The sequence below is a fragment of the Carcharodon carcharias genome (assembly GCF_017639515.1).
Source record: "Carcharodon carcharias isolate sCarCar2 chromosome 37 unlocalized genomic scaffold, sCarCar2.pri SUPER_37_unloc_6, whole genome shotgun sequence".
NCBI classification, from domain to species: Eukaryota; Metazoa; Chordata; class Chondrichthyes; order Lamniformes; family Lamnidae; genus Carcharodon; species Carcharodon carcharias.
Genome location: NW_024470771.1, coordinates 218,567 through 246,023, shown reverse-complemented (window position 1 = coordinate 246,023; position 27,457 = coordinate 218,567). Strand labels below are relative to the sequence as shown.

Sequence of the window (27,457 nt, the reverse complement as noted above, 5' to 3'; positions counted from 1 at the left end):
GTAGCTTTGGAGGGGGAATGAGTGTAGCTGTGGAGGGGAAAATGAGTGTAGCTGTGGAGGGGAAAATGAGTGTAGCTGTGGAGGGGAGAATGAGTGTAGCTGTGGAGGGGAGAATGAGTGTAGCTGTGGAGGGGAGAATGAGTGTAGCTGTGGAGGGGAGAATGAGTGTAGCTGTGGAGGGGAGAATGAGTGTAGCTGTGGAGGGGAGAATGAGTGTAGCTGTGGTGGGGAGAATGAGTGTATCTGTGAGGGGAGAATGAGTGTAGCTGTGGAGGGGAGAATGAGTGTAGCTGTGGTGGGGAGAATGAGTGTAGCTGGGAGGGGAGAATGAGTGTAGCTTTGGAGGGGGAATGAGTGTAGCTGTGGAGGGGAGAATGAGTGTAGCTGTGGAGGGGAGAATGAGTGTAGCTGTGGAGGGGAGAATGAGTTTAGCTTTGGAGGGGGAATGAGTGTAGCTGTGGAGGGGAGAATGAGTGTAGCTGTGGAGGGGAGAACGAGTGTAGCTGTGGAGGGGAGAATGAGTGTAGCTGAGGAGGGGAGAATGAGTGTAGCTGTGGTGGGGAGAATGAGTGTAGCTGTGGAGGGGAGAATGAGTGGAGCTGTGGTGGGGAGAATGAGTGTAGCTGTGGAGGGGAGAATGAGTGGAGCTGTGTGGAGAATGTGTGTAGCTGTGGAGGGGAGAATGAGTGTAGCTGTGGAGGGGAGAATGAGTGTAGCTGTGGTGGGGAGAATGAGTGTAGCTGTGCGGAGAATGTGTGTAGCTTTGGAGGGGGAATGAGTGTAGCTGTGGAGGGGAGAATGAGTGTAGCTGTGGAGGGGTGAATGAGTGTAGCTGTGGACGGGAGAATGAGTGTAGCTGTGTGGAGAATGTGTGTAGCTTTGGAGGGGGAATGAGTGTAGCTGTGGAGGGGAGAATTAGTGTAGCTGTGGAGGGGAGAATGAGTGTAGCTGTGGAGGGGTGAATGAGTGTAGCTGTGGAGGGGAGAATGTGTGTAGCTGTGGAGGGGAGAATGAGTGTAGCTGTGGAGGGGAGAATGAGTGTAGCTGTGAAGGGGAGAATGAGTGTAGCTGTGGAGGGGAGAATGAGTGTAGCTGTGGTGGGGAGAATGAGTGTAGCTGTGGTGGGGAGAATGAGTGTAGCTGTGGTGGGGAGAATGAGTGTAGCTGTGGTGGGGAGAATGAGTGTAGCTGTGGTGGGGAGAATGAGTGTAGCTGTGGAGGTGCGAATGAGTGTAGCTGTGGTGGGGAGAATGAGTGTAGCTGTGGAGGGGCGAATGAGTGTAGTTGTGGAGGGGCGAATGAGTGTAGCTGTGGAGGGGAGAATGAGTGTAGCTGTGGAGGTGCGAATGAGTGTAGCTGTGGTGGGGAGAATGAGTGTAGCTGTGAAGGGGAGAATGCGTGTAACTGTGGTGTGGAGAATGAGTGTAGCTGTGTGGAGAATGCGTGTAACTGTGGAGGGGAGAATGAGTGTAGCTGTGGTGGGGAGAATGATTGTAGCTGTGTGGAGAATGTGTGTAGCTTTGGAGGGGGAATGAGTGTAGCTGTGGAGGGAGAATGAGTGTAGCTGTGGTGGGGAGAATGAGTGAAAATGTGGAGGGGAGAATGAGTGTAGCTGTGGAGGGGAGAATGAGTGTAGCTGTGGAGGTGCGAATGAGTGTAGCTGTGGAGGTGCGAATGAGTGTAGCTGTGGTGGGGAGAATGAGTGTAGCTGTCGAGGGGAGAATGCGTGTAGCTGTGGTGTGGAGAATGAGTGTATCTGTGTGGAGAATGAGTGTAACTGTGGAGGGGAGAATGAGTGTAGCAATGGTGGGGAGAATGAGTGTAGATGTGTGGAGAACGTGTGTAGCTTTGGAGGGGGAATGAGTGTAGCTGTGGAGGGGGAATGAGTGTAGCTTTGGAGGGGTAATGAGTGTAGCTTTGGAGGGGGAATGAGTGTAGCTGTGGAGGGGAGAATGAGTGTAGCTGTGGAGGGGAGAATGAGTGTAGCTGTGGAGGGGAGAATGAGTGTAGCTGTGGTGGGGAGAATGAGTGTAGCTGTGGAGGGGAGAATGAGTGTAGCTGTGTGGAGAATGTGTGTAGCTTTGGAGGGGGAATGAGTGTAGCTGTGTGGAGAATGTGTGTAGCTTTGCAGGGGGAATGAGTGTAGCTGTGGAGGGGAGAATGAGTGTAGCTGTGGAGGGGAGAATGAGTGTAGCTGTGGAGGGGAGAATGAGTGTAGCTGTGGAGGGGAGAATGAGTGTAGCTGTGGAGGGGAGAATGAGTGTAGCTGTGGAGGGGAGAATGAGTGTAGCTGTGGAGGGGAGAATGAGTGTAGCTGTGGAGGGGAGAATGAGTGTAGCTGTGGAGGGGAGAATGAGTGTAGCTGTGGAGGGGAGAATGAGTGTAGCTGTGGTGGGGAGAATGAGTGTAGCTGTGGTGGGGAGAATGAGTGTAGCTGTGGAGGGGAGAATGAGTGTAGCTGTGGAGGGGAGAATGAGTGTAGCTGTGGAGGGGAGAATGAGTGTAGCTGTGGAGGGGAGAATGAGTGTAGCTGTGGTGGGGAGAATGAGTGTAGCTGTGGAGGGGAGAATGAGTGTAGCTGTGGAGGGTAGAATGAGTGTAGCTGTGGAGGGGAGAATGAGTGTAGCTGTGGAGGTGCGAATGAGTGTAGCTGTGGTGGGGAGAATGTGTGTAGCTGTGGAGGTGCGAATGAGTGTAGCTGTGGTGGGGAGAATGAGTGTAGCTGTCGAGGGGAGAATGCGTGTAGCTGTGGTGTGGAGAATGAGTGTATCTGTGTGGAGAATGAGTGTAACTGTGGAGGGGAGAATGAGTGTAGCAATGGTGGGGAGAATGAGTGTAGCTGTGTGGAGAACGTGTGTAGCTTTGGAGGGGGAATGAGTGTAGCTGTGGAGGGGGAATGAGTGTAGCTGTGGAGGGGGAATGAGTGTAGCTTTGGAGGGGGAATGAGTGTGGATTTGGAAGGGAAATGAGTGTAGCTTTGGAGGGGGAATGAGTGTAGCTGTGAAGGGGAGAATGAGTGTAGCTGTGGAGGGGAGAATGAGTGTAGCTGTGGTGGGGAGAATGAGTGTAGCTGTGTGGAGAATGCGTGTAACTGTGGAGGGGAGAATGAGTGTAGCTGTGTGGAGAATGTGTGTAGCTTTGGAGGGGGAATGAGTGTAGCTGTGGAGGGAGAATGAGTGTAGCTGTGGTGGGGAGAATGAGTGAAAATGTGGAGGGGAGAATGAGTGTAGCTGTGGAGGGGAGAATGAGTGTAGCTGTGGACGTGCGAATGAGTGTAGCTGTGGAGGTGCGAATGAGTGTAGCTGTGGTGGGGAGAATGAGTGTAGCTGTCGAGGGGAGAATGCGTGTAGCTGTGGTGTGGAGAATGAGTGTATCTGTGTGGAGAATGAGTGTAACTGTGGAGGGGAGAATGAGTGTAGCTGTGGAGGGGAGAATGAGTGCAGCAATGGTGGGGAGAATGAGTGTAGATGTGTGGAGAACGTGTGTAGCTTTGGAGGGGGAATGAGTGTAGCTGTGGAGGGGGAATTAGTGTAGCTTTGGAGGGGGAATGAGTGTAGCTTTGGAGGGGGAATGAGTGTAGCGTTGGAGGGGGAATGAGTGTAGCTGTGGAGGGGAGAATGAGTGTAGCTGTGGAGGGGAGAATGAGTGTAGCTGTGGAGGGGAGAATGAGTGCAGCTGTGGAGGGGAGAATGAGTGTAGCTGTGGTGTGGAGAATGAGTGTATCTGTGTGGAGAACGAGTGTAGCTGTGGTGGGGAGAATGAGTGTAGATGTGTGGAGAACGTGTGTAGCTTTGGAGGGGGAATGAGTGTAGCTGTGGAGGGGGAATGAGTGTAGCTTTGGAGGGGGAATGAGTGTAGCTGTGGAGGGGAGAATGAGTGTAGCTGTGGAGGGGGAATGAGTGTAGCTGTGGAGGGGGAATTAGTGTAGCTTTGGAGGGGGAATGAGTGTAGCTTTGGAGGGGGAATGAGTGTAGCTGTGGAGGGGAGAATGAGTGTAGCTGTGGAGGGGAGAATGAGTGTAGCTGTGGAGGGGAGAATGAGTGTAGCTGTGGAGGGGAGAATGAGTGTAGCTGTGGAGGGGAGAATGAGTGTAGCTGTGGAGGGGAGAATGAGTGTAGCTGTGGTGGGGAGAATGAGTGTAGCTGTGGAGGGGGAATGAGTGGAGCTGTGTGGAGAATGAGTGTAGCTGTGGAGGGGGAATGAGTGTAGCTGTGGAGGGGAGAATGAGTGTAGCTGTGGAGGGGAGAATGAGTGTAGCTGTGGAGGGGAGAATGAGTGTAGCTGTGGAGGGGAGAATGAGTGTAGCTGTGGAGGGGAGAATGAGTGTAGCTGTGGAGGGGAGAATGAGTGTAGCTGTGGAGGGGAGAATGAGTGTAGCTGTGGTGGGGAGAATGAGTGTAGCTGTGGTGGGGAGAATGAGTGTAGCTGTGGAGGGGAGAATGAGTGTAGCTGTGGTGGGGAGAATGAGGGTTGCTGTGGTGGGGAGAATGAGTGTAGCTGTGGAGGTGCGAATGAGTGTAGCTGTGGTGGGGAGAATGAGTGTAGCTGTGTGGAGAATGTGTGCAGCTTTGGAGGGGGAATGAGTGTAGCTGTGGAGGGGAGAATGAGTGTAGCTGTGGAGGGGAGAATGAGTGTAGCTGTGGAGGGGAGAATGAGTGTAGCTGTGGAGGGGAGAATGAATGTAGCTGTGGAGAGGAGAATGAGTGTAGCTGTGGAAGGGAGAATGAGTGTAGCTGTGGAGGGGAGAATGATTGTAGCTGTGGAGGGGAGAATGAGTGTAGCTGTGGAGGGGAGAATGAGTGTAGCTGTGGAGGGGAGAATGAGTGTAGCTGTGGAGGTGTGAATGAGTGTAGCTGTGGTGGGAGAATGAGTGTAGCTGTGGAGGGGAGAATGCGTGTAGCTGTGGTGTGGAGAATGAGTGTAGCTGTGTGGAGAATGAGTGTAGCTGTGGTGGGGAGAATGAGTGTAGCTGTGGAGGGGAGAATGAGTGTAGCTGTGGAGGGGAGAATAAGTTCAGATGTGGTGGGGAGAATGAGTGTAGCTGTGGTGGGGAGAATGAGTGTAGCTGTGGTGGGGAGAATGTGTGTAGCTGCGGTGCGGAGAATGATTGTAGCTGTGGAGTTGCGAACGAGTGTAGCTGTGGTGGGGAGAATGAGTGTAGCTGTGCGGAGAATGTGTGTAGCTTTGGAGGGGGAATGAGTGTAGCTGTGGAGGGGAGATGAGTGTAGCTGTGGAGGGGAGAATTAGTGTAGCTGTGGAGGGGAGAATGAGAGTAGCTGTGGAGGGGAGAATGAGTGTAGCTGTGGAGGGGAGAATGAGTGTAGCTGTGGAGGGGAGAATGAGTGTAGCTGTGGAGGGGAGAATGAGTGTAGCTGTGGAGGGGAGAATGAGTGTAGCTGTGGAGGGGAGAATGAGTGTAGCTGTGGTGGGGAGAATGAGTGTAGCTGTGGTGGGGAGAATGAGTGTAGCTGTGGAGGGGCGAATGAGTGTAGCTGTGGAGGGGAGAATGAGTGTAGCTGTGGAGGGGAGAATGAGTGTAGCTGTGAAGGTGCGAATGAGTGTAGCTGTGGTGGGGAGAATGAGTGTAGCTGTGAAGGGGAGAATGCGTGTAGCTGTGGTGTGGAGAATGAGTGTAGCTGTGTGGAGAATGCGTGTAACTGTGGAGGGGGGAATGAGTGTAGCTGTGGTGGGGAGAATGAGTGTAGCTGTGTGGAGAATGTGTGTAGCTTTGGAGGGGGAATGAGTGTAGCTGTGGAGGGAGAATGAGTTTAGCTGTGGTGGGGAGAATGTGTGTAGCTGTGGAGGTGCGAATGAATGTAGCTGTGGTGGGGAGAATGAGTGTAGCTGTCGAGGGGAGAATGCGTGTAGCTGTGGTGTGGAGAATGAGTGAATCTGTGTGGAGAATGAGTGTAACTGTGGAGGGGAGAATGAGTGTAGCAATGGTGGGGAGAATGAGTGTAGCTGTGTGGAGAACGTGTGTAGCTTTGGAGGGGGAATGAGTGTAGCTGTGGAGGGGGAATGAGTGTAGCTTTGGAGGGGGAATGAGTGTAGCTTTGGAGGGGGAATGAGTGTAGCTTTGGAGGGGGAATGAGTGTAGCTGTGGAGGGGGAATGAGTGTAGCTGTGGAGGGGAGAATGAGTGTAGCTGTGGTGTGGAGAATGAGTGTAGCTGTGTGGAGAATGCGTGTAACTGTGGAGGGGAGAATGAGTGTAGCTGTGGTGGGGAGAATGATTGTAGCTGTGTGGAGAATGTGTGTAGCTTTGGAGGGGGAATGAGTGTAGCTGTGGAGGGAGAATGAGTGTAGCTGTGGTGGGGAGAATGAGTGAAACTGTGGAGGGGAGAATGAGTGTAGCTGTGGAGGTGCGAATGAGTGTAGCTGTGGAGGTGCGAATGAGTGCAGCTGTGGTGGGGAGAATGAGTGTAGCTGTCGAGGGGAGAATGCGTGTAGCTGTGGTGTGGAGAATGAGTGTATCTGTGTGGAGAATGAGTGTAACTGTGGAGGGGAGAATGAGTGTAGCAATGGTGGGGAGAATGAGTGTAGATGTGTGGAGAACGTGTGTAGCTTTGGAGGGGGAATGAGTGTAGCTGTGGAGGGGGAATGAGTGTAGCTTTGGAGGGGGAATGAGTGTAGCTTTGGAGGGGGAATGAGTGTAGCTGTGGAGGGGAGAATGAGTGTAGCTGTGGAGGGGAGAATGAGTGTAGCTGTGGAGGGGAGAATGAGTGCAGCTGTGGAGGGGAGAATGAGTGTAGCTGTGGAGGGGAGAATGAGTGTAGCTGTGGTGGGGAGAATGAGTGTAGCTGTGGAGGGGAGAATGAGTGGAGCTGTGTGGAGAATGTGTGTAGCTTTGGAGGGGGAATGAGTGGAGCTGTGTGGAGAATGTGTGTAGCTTTGCAGGGGGAATGAGTGTAGCTGTGGAGGGGAGAATGAGTGTAGCTGTGGAGGGGAGAATTAGTGTTGCTGTGGAGGGGAGAATGAGTGTAGCTGTGGAGGGGTGAATGAGTGTAGCTGTGGAGGGGAGAATGAGTGTAGCTGTGGAGGGTAGAATGAGTGTAGCTGTGGTGGGGAGAATGAGTGTAGCTGTGGTGGGGAGAATGAGTGTTGCTGTAGTGGGGAGAATGAGTGTAGCTGTGTGGAGAATGTGTGTAGCTTTGGAGGGGGAATGAGTGTAGCTGTGGAGGGGAGAATTAGTGTAGCTGAGGTGGGGAGAACGAGTGTAGCTGTGGAGGGGAGAATGAGTGTAGCTGTGGAGGGGAGAATGAGTGTAGCTGTGGAGGGAAGAATGAGTGTAGCTGTGGAGGGGTGAATGAGTGTAGCTGTAGAGGGGAGAATGAGTGTAGCTGTGGAGGGGAGAATGAGTGTAGCTGTGGAGGTGAGAATGAGTGTAGCTGTGGTGGGGAGAATGAGTGTAGCTGTGGAGGGGAGAATGAGTGTAGCTGTGGAGGGGAGAATGAGTGTAGCTGTGGTGGGGAGAATGAGTGTGGCTGTCAAGTGGAGAATGCATGTAGCTGTGGTGTGGAGAATGAGTGTATCTGTGTGGAGAATGAGTGTAACTGTGGAGGGGAGAATGAGTGTAGCAGTGGTGGGGAGAATGAGTGTAGCTGTGTGGAGAACGTGTGTAGCTTTGGAGGGGGAATGAGTGTAGCTGTGGAGGGGGAATGAGTGTAGCTTTGGAGGGGGAATGAGTGTAGCTTTGGAGGGGGAATGAGTGTAGCTGTGGAGGGGAGAATGAGTGTAGCTGTGGAGGGGAGAATGAGTGTAGCTGTGATGGGGAGAATGAGTGGAGCTGTGGTGGGGAGAATGAGTGTAGCTGTTGAGGGTAGAATGAGTGTAGCTGTGGAGGGGAGAATTAGTGTTGCTGTGGAGGGGAGAATGAGTGTAGCTGTGGAGGGGTGAATGAGTGTAGCTGTGGAGGGGAGAATGAGTGTAGCTGTGGAGGGTAGAATGAGTGTAGCTGTGGTGGGGAGAATGAGTGTAGCTGTGGTGGGGAGAATGAGTGTAGCTGTGGTGGGGAGAATGAGTGTAGCTGTGGAGGGGAGAATGAGTGTAGCTGTGTGGAGAATGTGTGTAGCTTTGGAGGGGGAATGAGTGTAGCTGTGGAGGGGAGAATTAGTGTAGCTGTGGAGGGGAGAATTAGTGTAGCTGTGGAGGGGAGAATGAGTGTAGCTGTGGAGGGGTGAATGAGTGTAGCTGTGGAGGGGAGAATGAGTGTAGCTGTGGAGGGGAGAATGAGTGTCGCTGTGGTGGGGAGAATGAGTGTAGCTGTGTGGAGAATGTGTGTAGCTTTGGAGGGGGAATGAGTGTAGCTGTGGAGGGGGAATGAGTGTAGCTTTGGAGGGGGAATGAGTGTAGCTGTGGAGGGGAAAATGAGTGTAGCTGTGGAGGGGAGAATGAGTGTAGCTGTGGTGGGGAGAATGAGTGTAGCTGTGGAGGGGAGAATGAGTGTAGCTGTGGTGGGGAGAATGAGTTTAGATGTGGTGGGGAGAATGAGTGTAGCTGTGGTGGGGAGAATGAGTGTTGCTGTGGTGGGGAGAAATGTGTGTAGCTGCGGGGCGGAGAATGAGTGTAGCTGTGGAGGTGCGAATGAGTGTAGCTGTGTGGAGAATGTGTGTAGCTTTGGAGGGGGAATGAGTGTAGCTGTGGAGGGGCGAATGACTGTAGCTGTGGAGGGGCGAATGACTGTAGCTGTGGAGGGGAGAATGAGTGTAGCTGTGGAGGGGAGAATGAGTGTAGCTGTGGAGGGGAGAATGAGTGTAGCTGTGGAGGGGAGAATGAGTGTAGCTGTGGTGGGGAGAATGAGTGTAGCTGTGGTGTGGAGAATGAGTGTAGCTGTGGAGGGGAGAATGAGTGTAGCTGTGGTGGGGAGAATGAGTGTAGCTGTGGTGGAGAGAATGAGTGTAGCTGTGGAGGTGCGAATGAGTGTAGCTGTGGTGGGGAGAATGAGTGTAGCTGTGTGGAGAATGTGTGCAGCTTTGGAGGGGGAATGAGTGTAGCTGTGGAGGGGAGAATGAGTGTAGCTGTGGAGGGGAGAATGAGTGTAGCTGTGGAGGGGAGAATGAGTGTAGCTGTGGAGGGGAGAATGAGTGTAGCTGTGGAGGGGAGAATGAATGTAGCTGTGGAGGGGAGAATGAGTGTAGCTGTGGAGGGGAGAATGAGTGTAGCTGTGGAGGGGAGAATGAGTGTAGCTGTGGAGGGGAGAATGATTGTAGCTGTGGAGGGGAGAATGAGTGTAGCTGTGGAGGGGAGAATGAGTATAGCTGTGGAGGGGAGAATGAGTGTAGCTGTGGAGGTGTGAATGAGTGTAGCTGTGGTGGGAGAATGAGTGTAGCTGTGGAGGGGAGAATGCGTGTAGCTGTGGTGTGGAGAATGAGTGTAGCTGTGTGGAGAATGAGTGTAGCTGTGGTGGGGAGAATGAGTGTAGCTGTGGAGGGGAGAATGAGTGTAGCTGTGGAGGGGAGAATGAGTTCAGATGTGGTGGGGAGAATGAGTGTAGCTGTGGTGGGGAGAATGAGTGTAGCTGTGGTGGGGAGAATGTGTGTAGCTGCGGTGCGGAGAATGAGTGTAGCTGTGGAGTTGCGAACGAGTGTAGCTGTGGTGGGGAGAATGAGTGTAGCTGTGCGGAGAATGTGTGTAGCTTTGGAGGGGGAATGAGTGTAGCTGTGGAGGGGAGAATGAGTGTAGCTGTGGAGGGGAGAATTAGTGTAGCTGTGGAGGGGAGAATGAGAGTAGCTGTGGAGGGGAGAATGAGTGTAGCTGTGGAGGGGAGAATGAGTGTAGCTGTGGAGGGGAGAATGAGTGTAGCTGTGGAGGGGAGAATGAGTGTAGCTGTGGTGGGGAGAATGAGTGTAGCTGTGGTGGGGAGAATGAGTGTAGCTGTGGAGGGGCGAATGAGTGTAGCTGTGGAGGGGAGAATGAGTGTAGCTGTGGAGGGGAGAATGAGTGTAGCTGTGGAGGTGCGAATGAGTGTAGCTGTGGTGGGGAGAATGAGTGTAGCTGTGAAGGGGAGAATGCGTGTAGCTGTGGTGTGGAGAATGAGTGTAGCTGTGTGGAGAATGTGTGTAACTGTGGAGGGGGGAATGAGTGTAGCTGTGGTGGGGAGAATGAGTGTAGCTGTGTGGAGAATGTGTGTAGCTTTGGAGGGGGAATGAGTGTAGCTGTGGAGGGAGAATGAGTTTAGCTGTGGTGGGGAGAATGTGTGTAGCTGTGGAGGGGAGAATGAGTGTAGCTGTGGAGGGGAGAATGAGTGTAGCTGTGGAGGGGAGAATGAGTGTAGCTGTGGTGGGGAGAATGAGTGTAGCTGTGGAGGGGAGAATGAGTGTAGCTGTGTGGAGAATGTGTGTAGCTTTGGAGGGGGAATGAGTGTAGCTGTGGAGGGGAGAATGAGTGTAGCTGTGGAGGGGAGAATGAGTGTAGCTGTGGAGGGGAGAAGGAGTGAAGCTGTGGAGGGGAGAAGGAGTGTAGCTGTGGAGGGGAGAATGAGTGTAGCTGTGATGGGGAGAATGAGTGTAGCTGTGGAGGGGAGAATGAGTGTAGCTGTGGAGGGGAGAATGAGTGTAGCTGTGGTGGGGAGAATGAGTGTGGCTGTCGAGGGGAGAATGAGTGTAGCTGTGGTGTGGAGAATGAGTGTATCTGTGTGGAGAATGAGTGTAACTGTGGAGGGGAGAATGAGTGTAGCTGTGGAGGGGAGAATGAGTGTAGCTTTGGAGGGGGAATGAGTGTAGCTTTGGAGGGGGAATGAGTGTAGCTGTGGAGGGGGAATGAGTGTAGCTTTGGAGGGGGAATGAGTTTAGCTTTGGAGGGGGACTGAGTGTAGCTGTGGAGGGGAGAATGAGTGTAGCTGTGGAGGGGAGAATGAGTGTAGCTGTGGAGGGGAGAATGAGTGTAGCTGTGTAGGGGAGAATGAGTGTAGCTGTGATGGGGAGAATGAGTGTAGCTGTGGTGCGGAGAATGAGTGTAGCTGTGAGGGTAGAATGAGTGTAGCTGTGGAGGGGAGAATTAGTGTTGCTGTGGAGGGGAGAATGAGTGTAGCTGTGGAGGGGTGAATGAGTGTAGCTGTGGAGGGGAGAATGAGTGTAGCTGTGGAGGGTAGAATGAGTGTAGCTGTGGTGGGGAGAATGAGTGTAGCTGTGGTGGGGAGAATGAGTGTAGCTGTGGTGGGGAGAATGAGTGTAGCTGTGGAGGGGAGAATGAGTGTAGCTGTGTGGAGAATGTGTGTAGCTTTGGAGGGGGAATGAGTGTAGCTGTGGAGGGGAGAATTAGTGTAGCTGTGGAGGGGAGAATTAGTGTAGCTGTGGAGGGGAGAATGAGTGTAGCTGTGGAGGGGTGAATGAGTGTAGCTGTGGAGGGGAGAATGAGTGTAGCTGTGGAGGGGAGAATGAGTGTAGCTGTGGTGGGGAGAATGAGTGTAGCTGTGGTGGGGAGAATGAGTGTAGCTGTGGTGGGGAGAATGAGTGTAGCTGTGTGGAGAATGTGTGTAGCTTTGGAGGGGGAATGAGTGTAGCTGTGGAGGGGGAATGAGTGTAGCTTTGGAGGGGGAATGAGTGTAGCTGTGGAGGGGAGAATGAGTGTAGCTGTGGAGGGGAGAATGAGTGTAGCTGTGGAGGGGAGAATGAGTGTAGCTGTGGTGGGGAGAATGAGTGTAGCTGTGGTGTGGAGAATGAGTGTAGCTGTGGAGGGGAGAATGAGTGTAGCTGTGGTGGGGAGAATGAGTGTAGATGTGGTGGGGAGAATGAGTGTAGCTGTGGAGGTGCGAATGAGTGTAGCTGTGGTGGGGAGAATGAGTGTAGCTGTGAGGAGAATGTGTGCAGCTTTGGAGGGGGAATGAGTGTAGCTGTGGAGGGGAGAATGAGTGTAGCTGTGGAGGGGAGAATGAGTGTAGCTGTGGAGGGGAGAATGAGTGTAGCTGTGGAGGGGAGAATGAATGTAGCTGTGGAGGGGAGAATGAGTGTAGCTGTGGAGGGGAGAATGAGTGTAGCTGTGGAGGGGAGAATGAGTGTAGCTGTGGAGGGGAGAATGATTGTAGCTGTGGAGGGGAGAATGAGTGTAGCTGTGGAAGGGAGAATGAGTGTAGCTGTGGAGGGGAGAATGAGTGTAGCTGTGGAGGTGTGAATGAGTGTAGCTGTGGTGGGAGAATGAGTGTAGCTGTGGAGGGGAGAATGCGTGTAGCTGTGGTGTGGAGAATGAGTGTAGCTGTGTGGAGAATGTGTGTAACTGTGGAGGGGGGAATGAGTGTAGCTGTGGTGGGGAGAAATGTGTGTAGCTGCGGGGCGGAGAATGAGTGTAGCTGTGGAGGTGCGAATGAGTGTAGCTGTGTGGAGAATGTGTGTAGCTTTGGAGGGGGAATGAGTGTAGCTGTGGAGGGGCGAATGACTGTAGCTGTGGAGGGGCGAATGACTGTAGCTGTGGAGGGGAGAATGAGTGTAGCTGTGGAGGGGAGAATGAGTGTAGCTGTGGAGGGGAGAATGAGTGTAGCTGTGGAGGGGAGAATGAGTGTAGCTGTGGTGGGGAGAATGAGTGTAGCTGTGGTGTGGAGAATGAGTGTAGCTGTGGAGGGGAGAATGAGTGTAGCTGTGGTGGGGAGAATGAGTGTAGCTGTGGTGGGGAGAATGAGTGTAGCTGTGGAGGTGCGAATGAGTGTAGCTGTGGTGGGGAGAATGAGTGCAGCTGTGTGGAGAATGTGTGCAGCTTTGGAGGGGGAATGAGTGTAGCTGTGGAGGGGAGAATGAGTGTAGCTGTGGAGGGGAGAATGAGTGTAGCTGTGGAGGGGAGAATGAGTGTAGCTGTGGAGGGGAGAATGAGTGTAGCTGTGGAGGGGAGAATGAGTGTAGCTGTGGAGGGGAGAATGAGTGTAGCTGTGGAGGGGAGAATGAGTGTAGCTGTGGAGGGGAGAATGAGTGTAGCTGTGGAGGGGAGAATGATTGTAGCTGTGGAGGGGAGAATGAGTGTAGCTGTGGAGGGGAGAATGAGTGTAGCTGTGGAGGGGAGAATGAGTGTAGTTGTGGATGTGTGAATGAGTGTAGCTGTGGTGGGAGAATGAGTGTAGCTGTGGAGGGGAGAATGCGTGTAGCTGTGGTGTGGAGAATGAGTGTAGCTGTGTGGAGAATGAGTGTAGCTGTGGTGTGGAGAATGAGTGTAGCTGTGGAGGGGAGAATGAGTGTAGCTGTGGAGGGGAGAATGAGTTCAGATGTGGTGGGGAGAATGAGTGTAGCTGTGGTGGGGAGAATGAGTGTAGCTGTGGTGGGGAGAATGTGTGTAGCTGCGGTGCGGAGAATGAGTGTAGCTGTGGAGTTGCGAACGAGTGTAGCTGTGGTGGGGAGAATGAGTGTAGCTGTGCGGAGAATGTGTGTAGCTTTGGAGTGGGAATGAGTGTAGCTGTGGAGGGGAGAATGAGTGTAGCTGTGGAGGGGAGAATTAGTGTAGCTGTGGAGGGGAGAATGAGAGTAGCTGTGGAGGGGAGAATGAGTGTAGCTGTGGAGGGGAGAATGAGTGTAGCTGTGGAGGGGAGAATGAGTGTAGCTGTGGAGGGGAGAATGAGTGTAGCTGTGGTGGGGAGAATGAGTGTAGCTGTGGTGGGGAGAATGAGTGTAGCTGTGGAGGGGAGAATGAGTGTAGCTGTGGAGGGGAGAATGAGTGTAGCTGTGGAGGGGAGAATGAGTGTAGCTGTGGAGGTGCGAATGAGTGTAGCTGTGGTGGGGAGAATGAGTGTAGCTGTGAAGGGGAGAATGCGTGTAGCTGTGGTGTGGAGAATGAGTGTAGCTGTGTGGAGAATGTGTGTAACTGTGGAGGGGGGAATGAGTGTAGCTGTGGTGGGGAGAATGAGTGTAGCTGTGTGGAGAATGTGTGTAGCTTTGGAGGGGGAATGAGTGTAGCTGTGGAGGGAGAATGAGTTTAGCTGTGGTGGGGAGAATGTGTGTAGCTGTGGAGGGGAGAATGAGTGTAGCTGTGGAGGGGAGAATGAGTGTAGCTGTGGAGGGGAGAATGAGTGTAGCTGTGGTGGGGAGAATGAGTGTAGCTGTGGAGGGGAGAATCAGTGGAGCTGTGTGGAGAATGTGTGTAGCTTTGGAGGGGGAATGAGTGTAGCTATGGAGGGGAGAATTAGTGTAGCTGTGGAGGGGAGAATGAGAGTAGCTGTGGAGGGGAGAATGAGTGAAGCTGTGGAGGGGAGAATGAGTGTAGCTGTGGAGGGAGAATGAGTGTAGCTGTGGTGGGGAGAATGAGTGTAGCTGTGGAGGGGAGAATGAGTGTAGCTGTGGAGGGGAGAATGAGTGTAGCTGTGGTGGGGAGAATGAGTGTGGCTGTCAAGGGGAGAATGCATGTAGCTGTGGTGTGGAGAATGAGTGTATCTGTGTGGAGAATGAGTGTAACTGTGGAGGGGAGAATGAGTGTAGCAGTGGTGGGGAGAATGAGTGTAGCTGTGTGGAGAACGTGTGTAGCTTTGGAGGGGGAATGAGTGTAGCTGTGGAGGGGGAATGAGTGTAGCTTTGGAGGGGGAATGAGTGTAGCTTTGGAGGGGGAATGAGTGTAGCTGTGGAGGGGAGAATGAGTGTAGCTGTGGAGGGGAGAATGAGTGTAGCTGTGGAGGGGAGAATGAGTGTAGCTGTGTAGGGGAGAATGAGTGTAGCTGTGATGGGGAGAATGAGTGGAGCTGTGGTGGGGAGAATGAGTGTAGCTGTTGAGGGTAGAATGAGTGTAGCTGTGGAGGGGAGAATTAGTGTTGCTGTGGAGGGGAGAATGAGTGTAGCTGTGGAGGGGTGAATGAGTGTAGCTGTGGAGGGGAGAATGAGTGTAGCTGTGGAGGGTAGAATGAGTGTAGCTGTGGTGGGGAGAATGAGTGTAGCTGTGGTGGGGAGAATGAGTGTAGCTGTGGTGGGGAGAATGAGTGTAGCTGTGGAGGGGAGAATGAGTGTAGCTGTGTGGAGAATGTGTGTAGCTTTGGAGGGGGAATGAGTGTAGCTGTGGAGGGGAGAATGAGTGTAGCTGTGGAGGGGAGAATTAGTGTAGCTGTGGAGGGGAGAATGAGTGTAGCTGTGGAGGGGAGAATGAGTGTAGCTGTGGAGGGGAGAATGAGTGTAGCTGTGGAGGGGAGAATGAGTGTCGCTGTGGTGGGGAGAATGAGTGTAGCTGTGGTGGGGAGAATGAGTGTAGCTGTGGTGGGGAGAATGAGTGTAGCTGTGTGGAGTATGTGTGTAGCTTTGGAGGGGGAATGAGTGTAGCTGTGGAGGGGGAATGAGTGTAGCTTTGGAGGGGGAATGAGTGTAGCTGTGGAGGGGAGAATGAGTGTAGCTGTGGAGGGGAGAATGAGTGTAGCTGTGGTGGGGAGAATGAGTGTAGCTGTGGTGGGGAGAATGAGTGTAGCTGTGGTGTGGAGAATGAGTGTAGCTGTGGAGGGGAGAATGAGTGTAGCTGTGGTGGGGAGAATGAGTGTAGCTGTGGTGGGGAGAATGAGTGTAGCTGTGGAGGTGCGAATGAGTGTAGCTGTGGTGGGGAGAATGAGTGTAGCTGTGTGGAGAATGTGTGCAGCTTTGGAGGGGGAATGAGTGTAGCTGTGGAGGGGAGAATGAGTGTAGCTGTGGAGGGGAGAATGAGTGTAGCTGTGGAGGGGAGAATGAGTGTAGCTGTGGAGGGGAGAATGAATGTAGCTGTGGAGGGGAGAATGAGTGTAGCTGTGGAGGGGAGAATGAGTGTAGCTGTGGAGGGGAGAATGAGTGTAGCTGTGGAGGGGAGAATGATTGTAGCTGTGGAGGGGAGAATGAGTGTAGCTGTGGAGGGGAGAATGAGTGTAGCTGTGGAGGGGAGAATGAGTGTAGCTGTGGAGGTGTGAATGAGTGTAGCTGTGGTGGGAGAATGAGTGTAGCTGTGGAGGGGAGAATGCGTGTAGCTGTGGTGTGGAGAATGAGTGTAGCTGTGTGGAGAATGTGTGTAACTGTGGAGGGGGGAATGAGTGTAGCTGTGGTGGGGAGAATGAGTGTAGCTGTGTGGAGAATGTGTGTAGCTTTGGAGGGGGAATGAGTGTAGCTGTGGAGGGAGAATGAGTTTAGCTGTGGTGGGGAGAATGTGTGTAGCTGTGGAGGGGAGAATGAGTGTAGCTGTGGAGGGGAGAATGAGTGTAGCTGTGGAGGGGAGAATGAGTGTAGCTGTGGTGGGGAGAATGAGTGTAGCTGTGGAGGGGAGAATCAGTGGAGCTGTGTGGAGAATGTGTGTAGCTTTGGAGGGGGAATGAGTGTAGCTATGGAGGGGAGAATTAGTGTAGCTGTGGAGGGGAGAATGAGAGTAGCTGTGGAGGGGAGAATGAGTGTAGCTGTGGAGGGGAGAATGAGTGTAGCTGTGGAGGGGAGAATGAGTGTAGCTGTGGAGGGGAGAATGAGTGTAGCTGTGGAGGGGAGAATGAGTGTAGCTGTGGTGGGGAGAATGAGTGTAGCTGTGTGGAGGATGTGTGTAGCTTTGGAGGGGGAATGAGTGTAGCTGTGGAGGGAGAATGAGTGTAGCTGTGGTGGGGAGAATGAGTGTAGCTGTGGAGGGGAGAATGAGTGTAGCTGTGGAGGGGAGAATGAGTGTAGCTGTGGTGGGGAGAATGAGTGTGGCTGTCAAGGGGAGAATGCATGTAGCTGTGGTGTGGAGAATGAGTGTATCTGTGTGGAGAATGAGTGTAACTGTGGAGGGGAGAATGAGTGTAGCAGTGGTGGGGAGAATGAGTGTAGCTGTGTGGAGAACGTGTGTAGCTTTGGAGGGGGAATGAGTGTAGCTGTGGAGGGGGAATGAGTGTAGCTTTGGAGGGGGAATGAGTGTAGCTTTGGAGGGGGAATGAGTGTAGCTGTGGAGGGGAGAATGAGTGTAGCTGTGGAGGGGAGAATGAGTGTAGCTGTGGAGGGGAGAATGAGTGTAGCTGTGGAGGGGAGAATGAGTGTAGCTGTGGAGGTGTGAATGAGTGTAGCTGTGGTGGGAGAATGAGTGTAGCTGTGGAGGGGAGAATGCGTGTAGCTGTGGTGTGGAGAATGAGTGTAGCTGTGTGGAGAATGAGTGTAGCTGTGGTGGGGAGAATGAGTGTAGCTGTGGAGGGGAGAATGAGTGTAGCTGTGGAGGGGAGAATGAGTTCAGATGTGGTGGCGAGAATGAGTGTAGCTGTGGTGGGGAGAATGAGTGTAGCTGTGGTGGGGAGAATGTGTGTAGCTGTGGAGGGGAGAATGAGTGTAGCTGTGTGGAGAATGTGTGTAGCTTTGGAGGGGGAATGAGTGTAGCTGTGGAGGGGAGAATTAGTGTAGCTGTGGAGGGGAGAATTAGTGTAGCTGTGGAGGGGAGAATGAGTGTAGCTGTGGAGGGGTGAATGAGTGTAGCTGTGGAGGGGAGAATGAGTGTAGCTGTGGAGGGGAGAATGAGTGTCGCTGTGGTGGGGAGAATGAGTGTAGCTGTGGTGGGGAGAATGAGTGTAGCTGTGGTGGGGAGAATGAGTGTAGCTGTGTGGAGAATGTGTGTAGCTTTGGAGGGGGAATGAGTGTAGCTGTGGAGGGGGAATGAGTGTAGCTTTGGAGGGGGATTGAGTGTAGCTGTGGAGGGGAGAATGAGTGTAGCTGTGGAGGGGAGAATGAGTGTAGCTGTGGTGGGGAGAATGAGTGTAGCTGTGGAGGGGAGAATCAGTGTAGCTGTGGTGGGGAGAATGAGTTTAGATGTGGTGGGGAGAATGAGTGTAGCTGTGGTGGGGAGAATGAGTGTTGCTGTGGTGGGGAGAAATGTGTGTAGCTGCGGTGCGGAGAATGAGTGTAGCTGTGGAGGTGCGAATGAGTGTAGCTGTGTGGAGAATGTGTGTAGCTTTGGAGGGGGAATGAGTGTAGCTGTGGAGGGGCGAATGACTGTAGCTGCGGAGGGGAGAATGAGTGTAGCTGTGGAGGGGAGAATGAGTGTAGCTGTGGAGGGGAGAATGAGTGTAGCTGTGGAGGGGAGAATGAGTGTAGCTGTGGTGGGGAGAATGAGTGTAGCTGTGGTGTGGAGAATGAGTGTAGCTGTGGAGGGGAGAATGAGTGTAGCTGTGGTGGGGAGAATGAGTGTAGCTGTGGTGGGGAGAATGAGTGTAGCTGTGGAGGTGCGAATGAGTGTAGCTGTGGTGGGGAGAATGAGTGTAGCTGTGTGGAGAATGTGTGCAGCTTTGGAGGGGGAATGAGTGTAGCTGTGGAGGGGAGAATGAGTGTAGCTGTGGAGGGGAGAATGAGTGTAGCTGTGGAGGGGAGAATGAGTGTAGCTGTGGAGGGGAGAATGAGTGTAGCTGTGGAGGGGAGAATGAATGTAGCTGTGGAGGGGAGAATGAGTGTAGCTGTGGAGGGGAGAATGAGTGTAGCTGTGGAGGGGAGAATGATTGTAGCTGTGGAGGGGAGAATGAGTGTAGCTGTGGAGGGGAGAATGAGTGTAGCTGTGGAGGGGAGAATGAGTGTAGCTGTGGAGGTGTGAATGAGTGTAGCTGTGGTGGGAGAATGAGTGTAGCTGTGGAGGGGAGAATGCGTGTAGCTGTGGTGTGGAGAATGAGTGTAGCTGTGTGGAGAATGAGTGTAGCTGTGGTGTGGAGAATGAGTGTAGCTGTGGAGGGGAGAATGAGTGTAGATGTGGAGGGGAGAATGAGTTCAGATGTGGTGGGGAGAATGAGTGTATCTGTGGTGGGGAGAATGAGTGTAGCTGTGGTGGGGAGAATGTGTGTAGCTGCGGTGAGGAAAATGAGTGTAGCTGTGGAGTTGCGAACGAGTGTAGCTGTGGTGGGGAGAATGAGTGTAGCTGTGCGGAGAATGTGTGTAGCTTTGGAGGGGGAATGAGTCTAGCTGTGGAGGGGAGAATGAGTGTAGCTGTGGAGGGGAGAATGAGTGTAGCTGTGGAGGGGAGAATGAGAGTAGCTGTGGAGGGGAGAATGAGTGTAGCTGTGGAGGGGAGAATGAGTGTAGCTGTGGAGGGGAGAATGAGTGTAGCTGTGGAGGGGAGAATGAGTGTAGCTGTGGAGGGGAGAATGAGTGTAGCTGTGGTGGGGAGAATGAGTGTAGCTGTGGTGGGGAGAATGAGTGTAGCTGTGGAGGGGAGAATGAGTGTAGCTGTGGAGGGGAGAATGAGTGTAGCTGTGGAGGGGAGAATGATTGTATCTGTGGAGGGGAGAATGAGTGTAGCTGTGGTGGGTAGAATGAGTGTAGCTGTGGAGGGGAGAATGCGTGTAGCTGTGGTGTGGAGAATGAGTGTAGCTGTGTGGAGAATGTGTGTAACTGTGGAGGGGGGAATGAGTGTAGCTGTGGTGGGGAGAATGAGTGTAGCTGTGTGGAGAATGTGTGTAGCTTTGGAGGGGGAATGAGTGTAGCTGTGGAGGGAGAATGAGTTTAGCTGTGGTGGGGAGAATGTGTGTAGCTGTGGAGGGGAGAATGAGTGTAGCTGTGGAGGGGAGAATGAGTGTAGCTGTGGAGGGGAGAATGAGTGTAGCTGTGGTGGGGAGAATGAGTGTAGCTGTGGAGGGGAGAATCAGTGGAGCTGTGTGGAGAATGTGTGTAGCTTTGGAGGGGGAATGAGTGTAGCTGTGGAGGGGAGAATTAGTGTAGCTGTGGTGGGGAGAATGAGTGTAGCTGTGGAGGGGAGAATGAGTGGAGCTGTGTGGAGAATGTGTGTAGCTTTGGAGGGGGAATGAGTGTCGCTGTGGAGGGGAGAATGAGTGTAGCTGTGGAGGGGAGAATTAGTGTAGCTGTGGAGGGGAGAATGAGTGTAGCTGTGGAGGGGAGAATGAGTGTAGCTGTGGAGGGGTGAATGAGTGTAGCTGTTCAGGGGAGAATGAGTGTAGCTGTGGAGGGGAGAATGAGTGTAGCTGTGGAGGGGAGAATGAGTGTAGCTGTGGAGGGGAGAATGAGTGTAGCTGTGGAGGGGAGAATGAGTGTAGCTGTGGAGGTGTGAATGAGTGTAGCTGTGGTGGGAGAATGAGTGTAGCTGTGGAGGGGAGAATGCGTGTAGCTGTGGTGTGGAGAATGAGTGTAGCTGTGTGGAGAATGAGTGTAGCTGTGGTGGGGAGAATGAGTGTAGCTGTGGAGGGGAGAATGAGTGTAGCTGTGGAGGGGAGAATGAGTTCAGATGTGGTGGCGAGAATGAGTGTAGCTGTGGTGGGGAGAATGAGTGTAGCTGTGGTGGGGAGAATGTGTGTAGCTGCGGTGCGGAGAATGAGTGTAGCTGTGGAGTTGCGAACGAGTGTAGCTGTGGTGGGGAGAATGAGTGTAGCTGTGCGGAGAATGTGTGTAGCTTTGGAGGGGGAATGAGTGTAGCTGTGGAGGGGAGAATGAGTGTAGCTGTGGAGGGGAGAATTAGTGTAGCTGTGGAGGGGAGAATGAGAGTAGCTGTGGAGGGGAGAATGAGTGTAGCTGTGGAGGGGAGAATGAGTGTAGCTGTGGAGGGGAGAATGAGTGTAGCTGTGGAGGGGAGAATGAGTGTAGCTGTGGAGGGGAGAATGAGTGTAGCTGTGGAGGGGAGAATGAGTGTAGCTGTGGTGGGGAGAATGAGTGTAGCTGTGGAGGGGAGAATGAGTGTAGCTGTGGAGGGGCGAATGAGTGTAGCTGTGGAGGGGAGAATGAGTGTAGCTGTGGAGGGGAGAATGAGTGTAGCTGTGGAGGTGCGAATGAGTGTAGCTGTGGTGGGGAGAATGAGTGTAGCTGTGAAGGGGAGAATGCGTGTAGCTGTGGTGTGGAGAATGAGTGTAGCTGTGTGGAGAATGTGTGTAACTGTGGAGGGGGGAATGAGTGTAGCTGTGGTGGGGAGAATGAGTGTAGCTGTGTGGAGAATGTGTGTAGCTTTGGAGGGGGAATGAGTGTAGCTGTGGAGGGAGAATGAGTTTAGCTGTGGTGGGGAGAATGTGTGTAGCTGTGGAGGGGAGAATGAGTGTAGCTGTGGAGGGGAGAATGAGTGTAGCTGTGGAGGGGAGAATGAGTGTAGCTGTGGAGGGGAGAATGAGTGTAGCTGTGGTGTGGAGAATGAGTGTAGCTGTGGAGGGGAGAATCAGTGGAGCTGTGTGGAGAATGTGTGTAGCTTTGGAGGGGGAATGAGTGTAGCTGTGGAGGGGAGAATTAGTGTAGCTGTGGAGGGGAGAATGAGTGGAGCTGTGTGGAGAATGTGTGTAGCTTTGGAGGGGGAATGAGTGTAGCTGTGGAGGGGAGAATGAGTGTAGCTGTGGAGGGGAGAATTAGTGTAGCTGTGGAGGGGAGAATGAGTGTAGCTGTGGAGGGGAGAATGAGTGTAGCTGTGGAGGGGAGAATGAGTGTAGCTGTTCAGGGGAGAATGAGTGTAGCTGTGGAGGGGAGAATGAGTGTAGCTGTGGAGGGGAGAATGAGTGTAGCTGTGGAGGTGCGAATGAGTGTAGCTGTGGTGGGGAGAATGAGTGTAGCTGTGAAGGGGAGAATGCGTGTAGCTGTGGTGTGGAGAATGAGTGTAGCTGTGTGGAGAATGTGTGTAACTGTGGAGGGGGGAATGAGTGTAGCTGTGGTGGGGAGAATGAGTGTAGCTGTGTGGAGAATGTGTGTAGCTTTGGAGGGGGAATGAGTGTAGCTGTGGAGGGAGAATGAGTTTAGCTGTGGTGGGGAGAATGTGTGTAGCTGTGGAGGGGAGAATGAGTGTAGCTGTGGAGGGGAGAATGAGTGTAGCTGTGGAGGTGCGAATGAGTGTAGCTGTGGTGGGGAGAATGAGTGTAGCTGTCGAGGGGAGAATGCGTGTAGTTGTGGTGTGGAGAATGAGTGTATCTGTGTGGAGAATGAGTGTAACTGTGGAGGGGAGAATGAGTGTAGCAATGGTGGGGAGAATGAGTGTAGCTGTGTGGAGAACGTGTGTAGCATTGGAGGGGGAATGAGTGTAGCTGTGGAGGGGGAATGAGTGTAGCTTTGGAGGGGGAATGAGTGTAGCTTTGGAGGGGGAATGAGTGTAGCTTTGGAGGGGGAATGAGTGTAGCTTTGGAGGGGGAATGAGTGTAGCTGTGGAGGGGAGAATGAGTGTAGCTGTGGAGGGGAGAATGAGTGTAGCTGTGGAGGGGAGAACGAGTGTAGCTGTGGAGGGGAGAATGAGTGTAGCTGTGGAGGGGAGAATGAGTGTAGCTGTGGTGGGGAGAATGAGTGTAGCTGTGGAGGGGAGAATCAGTGGAGCTGTGTGGAGAATGTGTGTAGCTTTGGAGGGGGAATGAGTGTAGCTGTGGAGGGGAGAATTAGTGTAGCTGTGGTGGGGAGAATGAGTGTAGCTGTGGAGGGGAGAATGAGTGGAGCTGTGTGGAGAATGTGTGTAGCTTTGGAGGGGGAATGAGTGTAGCTGTGGAGGGGAGAATGAGTGTAGCTGTGGAGGGGAGAATTAGTGTAGCTGTGGAGGGGAGAATGAGTGTAGCTGTGGAGGGGAGAATGAGTGTAGCTGTGGAGGGGAGAATTAGTGTAGCTGTGGAGGGGAGAATGAGTGTAGCTGTGGAGGGGAGAATGAGTGTAGCTGTGGAGGGGTGAATGAGTGTAGCTGTTCAGGGGAGAATGAGTGTAGCTGTGGAGGGGAGAATGAGTGTAGCTGTGGAGGTGCGAATGAGTGTAGCTGTGGTGGGGAGAATGAGTGTAGCTGTGAAGGGGAGAATGCGTGTAGCTGTGGTGTGGAGAATGAGTGTAGCTGTGTGGAGAATGTGTGTAACTGTGGAGGGGGGAATGAGTGTAGCTGTGGTGGGGAGAATGAGTGTAGCTGTGTGGAGAATGTGTGTAGCTTTGGAGGGGGAATGAGTGTAGCTGTGGAGGGAGAATGAGTTTAGCTGTGGTGGGGAGAATGTGTGTAGCTGTGGAGGGGAGAATGAGTGTAGCTGTGGAGGGGAGAATGAGTGTAGCTGCGGAGGTGCGAATGAGTGTAGCTGTGGTGGGGAGAATGAGTGTAGCCGTCGAGGGGAGAATGCGTGTAGCTGTGGTGTGGAGAATGAGTGTATCTGTGTGGAGAATGAGTGTAACTGTGGAGGGGAGAATGAGTGTAGCAATGGTGGGGAGAATGAGTGTATCTGTGTGGAGAATGAGTGTAACTGTGGAGGGGAGAATGAGTGTAGCAATGGTGGGGAGAATGAGTGTAGCAGTGTGGAGAACGTGTGTAGCATTGGAGGGGGAATGAGTGTAGCTGTGGAGGGGGAATGAGTGTAGCTGTGGAGGTGCGAATGAGTGTAGCTGTGGTGGGGAGAATGAGTGTAGCTGTGGAGGGGAGAATGCGTGTAGCTGTGGTGTGGAGAATGAGCGTAGCTGTGTGGAGAATGAGTGTAGCTGTGGAGGGGAGAATGAGTGTAGCTGTGGTGGGGAGAATGAGTGTAGCTGTGTGGCGAATGTGTGTAGCTTTGGAGGGGGAATGAGTGTAGCTGTGGAGGGGAAATGAGTGTAGCTTTGGAGGGGGAATGAGTGTAGCTGTGGAGGGAAGAATGAGTGTAGCTGTGGAGGGGAGAATGAGTGTAGCTGTGGAGGGGAGAATGAGTGTAGCTGTGGAGGGGAGAATGAGTGTTGCTGTGGTGGGGAGAATGAGTGTAGCTGTGGTGGGGAGAATGAGTGTAGCTGTGGAGGGGAGAATGAGTGTAGCTGTGGTGGGGAGAATGAGTGTTGCTGTGGTGGGGAGAAATGTGTGTAGCTGCGGTGCGGAGAATGAGTGTAGCTGTGGAGGTGCGAATGAGTGTAGCTGTGTGGAGAATGTGTGTAGCTTTGGAGGGGGAATGAGTGTAGATGTGGAGGGGCGAATGAGTGTAGCTGTGGAAGGGAGAATGCGTGTAGCTGTGGTGTGGAGAATGAGTGTAGCTGTGTGGAGAATGAGTGTAGCTGTGGAGGGGAGAATGAGTGTAGCTGTGGAGGGGAGAATGAGTGTAGCTGTGTGGAGAATGTGTGTAGCTTTGGAGGGGGAATGAGTGTAGATGTGGAGGGGCGAATGAGTGTAGCTGTGGAAGGGAGAATGCGTGTAGCTGTGGTGTGGAGAATGAGTGTAGCTGTGTGGAGAATGAGTGTAGCTGTGGAGGGGAGAATGAGTGTAGCTGTGGAGGGGAGAATGAGTGTAGCTGTGGAGGGGAGAATGAGTGTAGCTGTGGTGGGGAGAATGAGTGTAGCTGTGGAGGGTAGAATGAGTGTAGCTCTGGTGGGGAGAATGAGTGTAGCTGTGGTGGGGAGAATGAGTGTAGCTGTGGTGGGGAGAATGAGTGTAGCTGTGGAGGTGCGAATGAGTGTAGCTGTGGTGGGGAGAATGAGTGTAGCTGTGGTGGGGAGAATGAGTGTAACTGTGGAGGGGAGAATGAGTGTAGCTGTGGAGGGGAGAATGAGTGTAGCTGTGGTGTGGAGAATGAGTGTAGCTGTGGTGGGGAGAATGAGCGTAGCTGTAGTGGGGAGAAAGAGTGTAGCTGTGGAGGTGCGAATGAGTGTAGCTGTGGTGGGGAGAATGAGTGTAGCTGTGGAGGGGAGAATGCGTGTAGCTGTGGTGTGGAGAATGAGCGTAGCTGTGTGGAGAATGAGTGTAGCTGTGGAGGGGAGAATGAGTGTAGCTGTGGTGGGGAGAATGAGTGTAGCTGTGTGGCGAATGTGTGTAGCTTTGGAGGGGGAATGAGTGTAGCTGTGGAGGGGGAATGAGTGTAGCTTTGGAGGGGGAATGAGTGTAGCTGTGGAGGGAAGAATGAGTGTAGCTGTGGAGGGGAGAATGAGTGTAGCTGTGGAGGGGAGAATGAGTGTAGCTGTGGAGGGGAGAATGAGTGTAGCTGTGTGAAGAATGTGTGTAGCTTTGGAGGGGGAATGAGTGTAGCTGCGGTGGGTGTTTTTTGAGCAGGTTGTGTAATTCTCAGTTCTTGACCTTGTTTTATTTATAAACAGCATTACCCGAGGATCAGAAGGAGCAGGGGAATACAGAGCCAGGACACAGTCTTCCCTCAGGCAACTAACTGATCAGCAATGTTTTGGAATGTGGGGGCTGATTTTTAACAACCTAACTTGGTCAGACTTTGGCCAACTTACCTCGATACACGGTTTCTTTGGTCAAGATTTGGGTAGAGTTTTTACACAGAATGGCACCTCACCTGTCTGCGATGGGCCCCCTCGTCTGTCTACGATGGGCCCGTCTGTCTGCGATGGGCCCCTCGTCTGTCTGCGGTGGGCCCCTCGTCTGTCTGCGGTGGGCCCCTCGTCTGTCTGCGGTGGGCCCCTCGTCTGTCTGCGGTGGGCCCCTCGTCTGTCTACGATGGGCCCGTCTGTCTGCGATGGGCCCCTCGTCTGTCTGCGGTGGGCCCCTCGTCTGTCTGCGGTGGGCCCCTTGTCTGTCTGCGGTGGGCCCCTCGTCTGTCTGCGGTGGGCCCCTCGTCTGTCTGCGATGGGCCCCTCGTCTGTCTGCGGTGGGCCCCTCGTCTGTCTGCGGTGGGCCCCTCGTCTGTCTGCAGTGGGCCCTGGTCTGTCTGCAGTGGGCCCTGGTCTGTCTGCAGTGGGCTCTGGTCTGTAATATCCCTTCCTTTCAGTCAGGTTGTATGATGAAGTTTTCCAATTGGACACAGCTCCTGACTGACCGGGGGGGGGGGGCGTAAGGGCACCTTGCGAGGCACAGAGGCTTTTGCTGAGGGTGAGAGGAAGCTTCAGTTCAGTTTGTTACTTTCGTTTTATTTTGATTCTGTGTAAAACTCGACTCTTAATTCTAATCTTCTCCATCTAATACGTCAGGATTAGTTCCAAACCTTTTAATCAAATGAAGGTGAATTGTTTCCTTTTTGCTGCACAGTCAGAGCTGTCATCACTCACTGCGCCAAACCGAGTCTGCAGCCTGAGTTGAGGAGCTGGTCAAGTCTTCGGCATTGAGCTAACCCCTTCTGCTTTGTGGGACACATTCTGTGCTGACCCCAAGCCAGGAATTGGGCAGCCCCTTGACAGTGCTGACTCTGTACCACAAACCCTGCTTTCCAGGCTGATTCACAGCTCCCATTTCACACTCACGTAGAATCGTTCTAGGAAGCAGCACAGAACACAATGGAAACCGCTTGGAAGAGATGAGAGTCAGTCTTTGTTACAGAGCAGTCAACAGACCCCCATCTACAACACATCTCAACAAATATAAAATCTTCAAACCTACCCCCTTGGCCCCTGCTCCACACCCCCTGCCTGCCTCCCCAGTCTCACTGCCCCCCTCCTATTCTGACTGACAGACCTTGTCCCACCCTTACACAAGGTGCCAAACCTCTCAGGGGATTGGGGGAGGCGGAACAGAGGACAGCTTTGTGTTATTAAGGAATGAAGGCTGGCAGCCCTGGTCTTGTGAGGTCCCCCCCCACCCCCCCAGGCAACAGCCTCTTCCTGTTGCACACTGCCTGGTGTGTGTAAGATTGGTGGCTGTCTCTCCACATTGCAGACTGACAGCGATTGTACCACTGGCTCTACAACAGTGACAGCCACACACACACCTCGCAAACCTGCTGCAGTCCCACTACCTCTTCACAGGACCAACTGGTATGAATCAATGAACCTATCCCCCCACTGCCTGGTCTCCATCCTCACTTCAGACTCTGTCCTTCCAGCCAATCTCCCCACGCAACAATTTCCATTGGAAACATAGAAACTAGGAGCAGGAGGAGGCCATTCGGCCCTTCGAGCCTGCTCCGCCATTCAATATGATCATGGCTGATCCTCTACCTCAACACCATATTCCCTATCTCTCCATAACCCTTGATGCCCCTAATATCCAAAAAATTATCAGTTTCTTTCTTGAATATACTCAGTGACCCGGCCACAGCTTCTGTGGGAGAGAATTCCACAGGTTGACCACCCTCTGAGTGAAGAAATCTTTCCCCATCTCAGTCCCATGTGGCCTGTCCTGTATCCTGAGACTGTGGCCCCTGGTTCTAGACTCCCCAGCCAGGGGAAACATCCTCCCTGCATCCAGTCTGTCTGGCCCTGTTAGAATTTTATACGCTTCAATCAGATCCCCTCTCGTTCTTCTAGTGAATACAGGCCCAGTCAAACCAATCTCTCCTCCGAGGACAGTCCTACCATCCCCGGTATCAGCCTAGTGAACCTTCGCTGCACTCCCTCTTAGACAAGTATATCTTTTCTTAGGTAGGGAGACCAAAACTGTGCACAATACTCCAGGTGTGGTCTCACCAAGGCCCTGTATAACTGCAGTAAGACATCCCTACTGCTGAACTCAAATCCTCTTGTAATGAAGGCCAACATACCATTTGCCTTCCTAATTGCTTGCTGCACCTGTCTGTTTACTTTCACTGACTGGTGTACAAGGACACCCAGATCCCTTTGTACACCCACATTTCCCAATATATCACCATTTAAATAATACTCTGCCTTTCTGTTTTTCACACTGAAGTGAATAACTTCACACTTATCCACGTTATACTGCATCTGCTATATGTCTGCCCACACACACAACTTGTCTGAAACACCCTGAAACCTCCTTGCATCCTCCTCACAACCCCACCCAGTTTTGTGCAGTTAGCAAACTTGGAAATATTGCATTTGGTTTCCT

At 52.8% G+C, this 27,457-nt stretch overlaps 1 protein-coding gene across 1 annotated transcript in view; it reads left to right on the top strand.

The window, feature by feature from the left end:
- The window catches only part of LOC121274752 (protein LBH-like), an 87,500-nt gene extending 60,851 nt beyond the window's left edge, over positions 1-26,649 (top strand). The window contains exon 3 of the mRNA XM_041182095.1: positions 24,814-26,649. Within this exon, the coding sequence (XP_041038029.1) occupies positions 24,814-24,881 (68 nt within the window). The 3' untranslated portion in view covers positions 24,882-26,649. The remainder of the gene's footprint in view (positions 1-24,813) is intronic.
- The last annotated feature ends 808 nt before the right edge of the window (positions 26,650-27,457 follow it).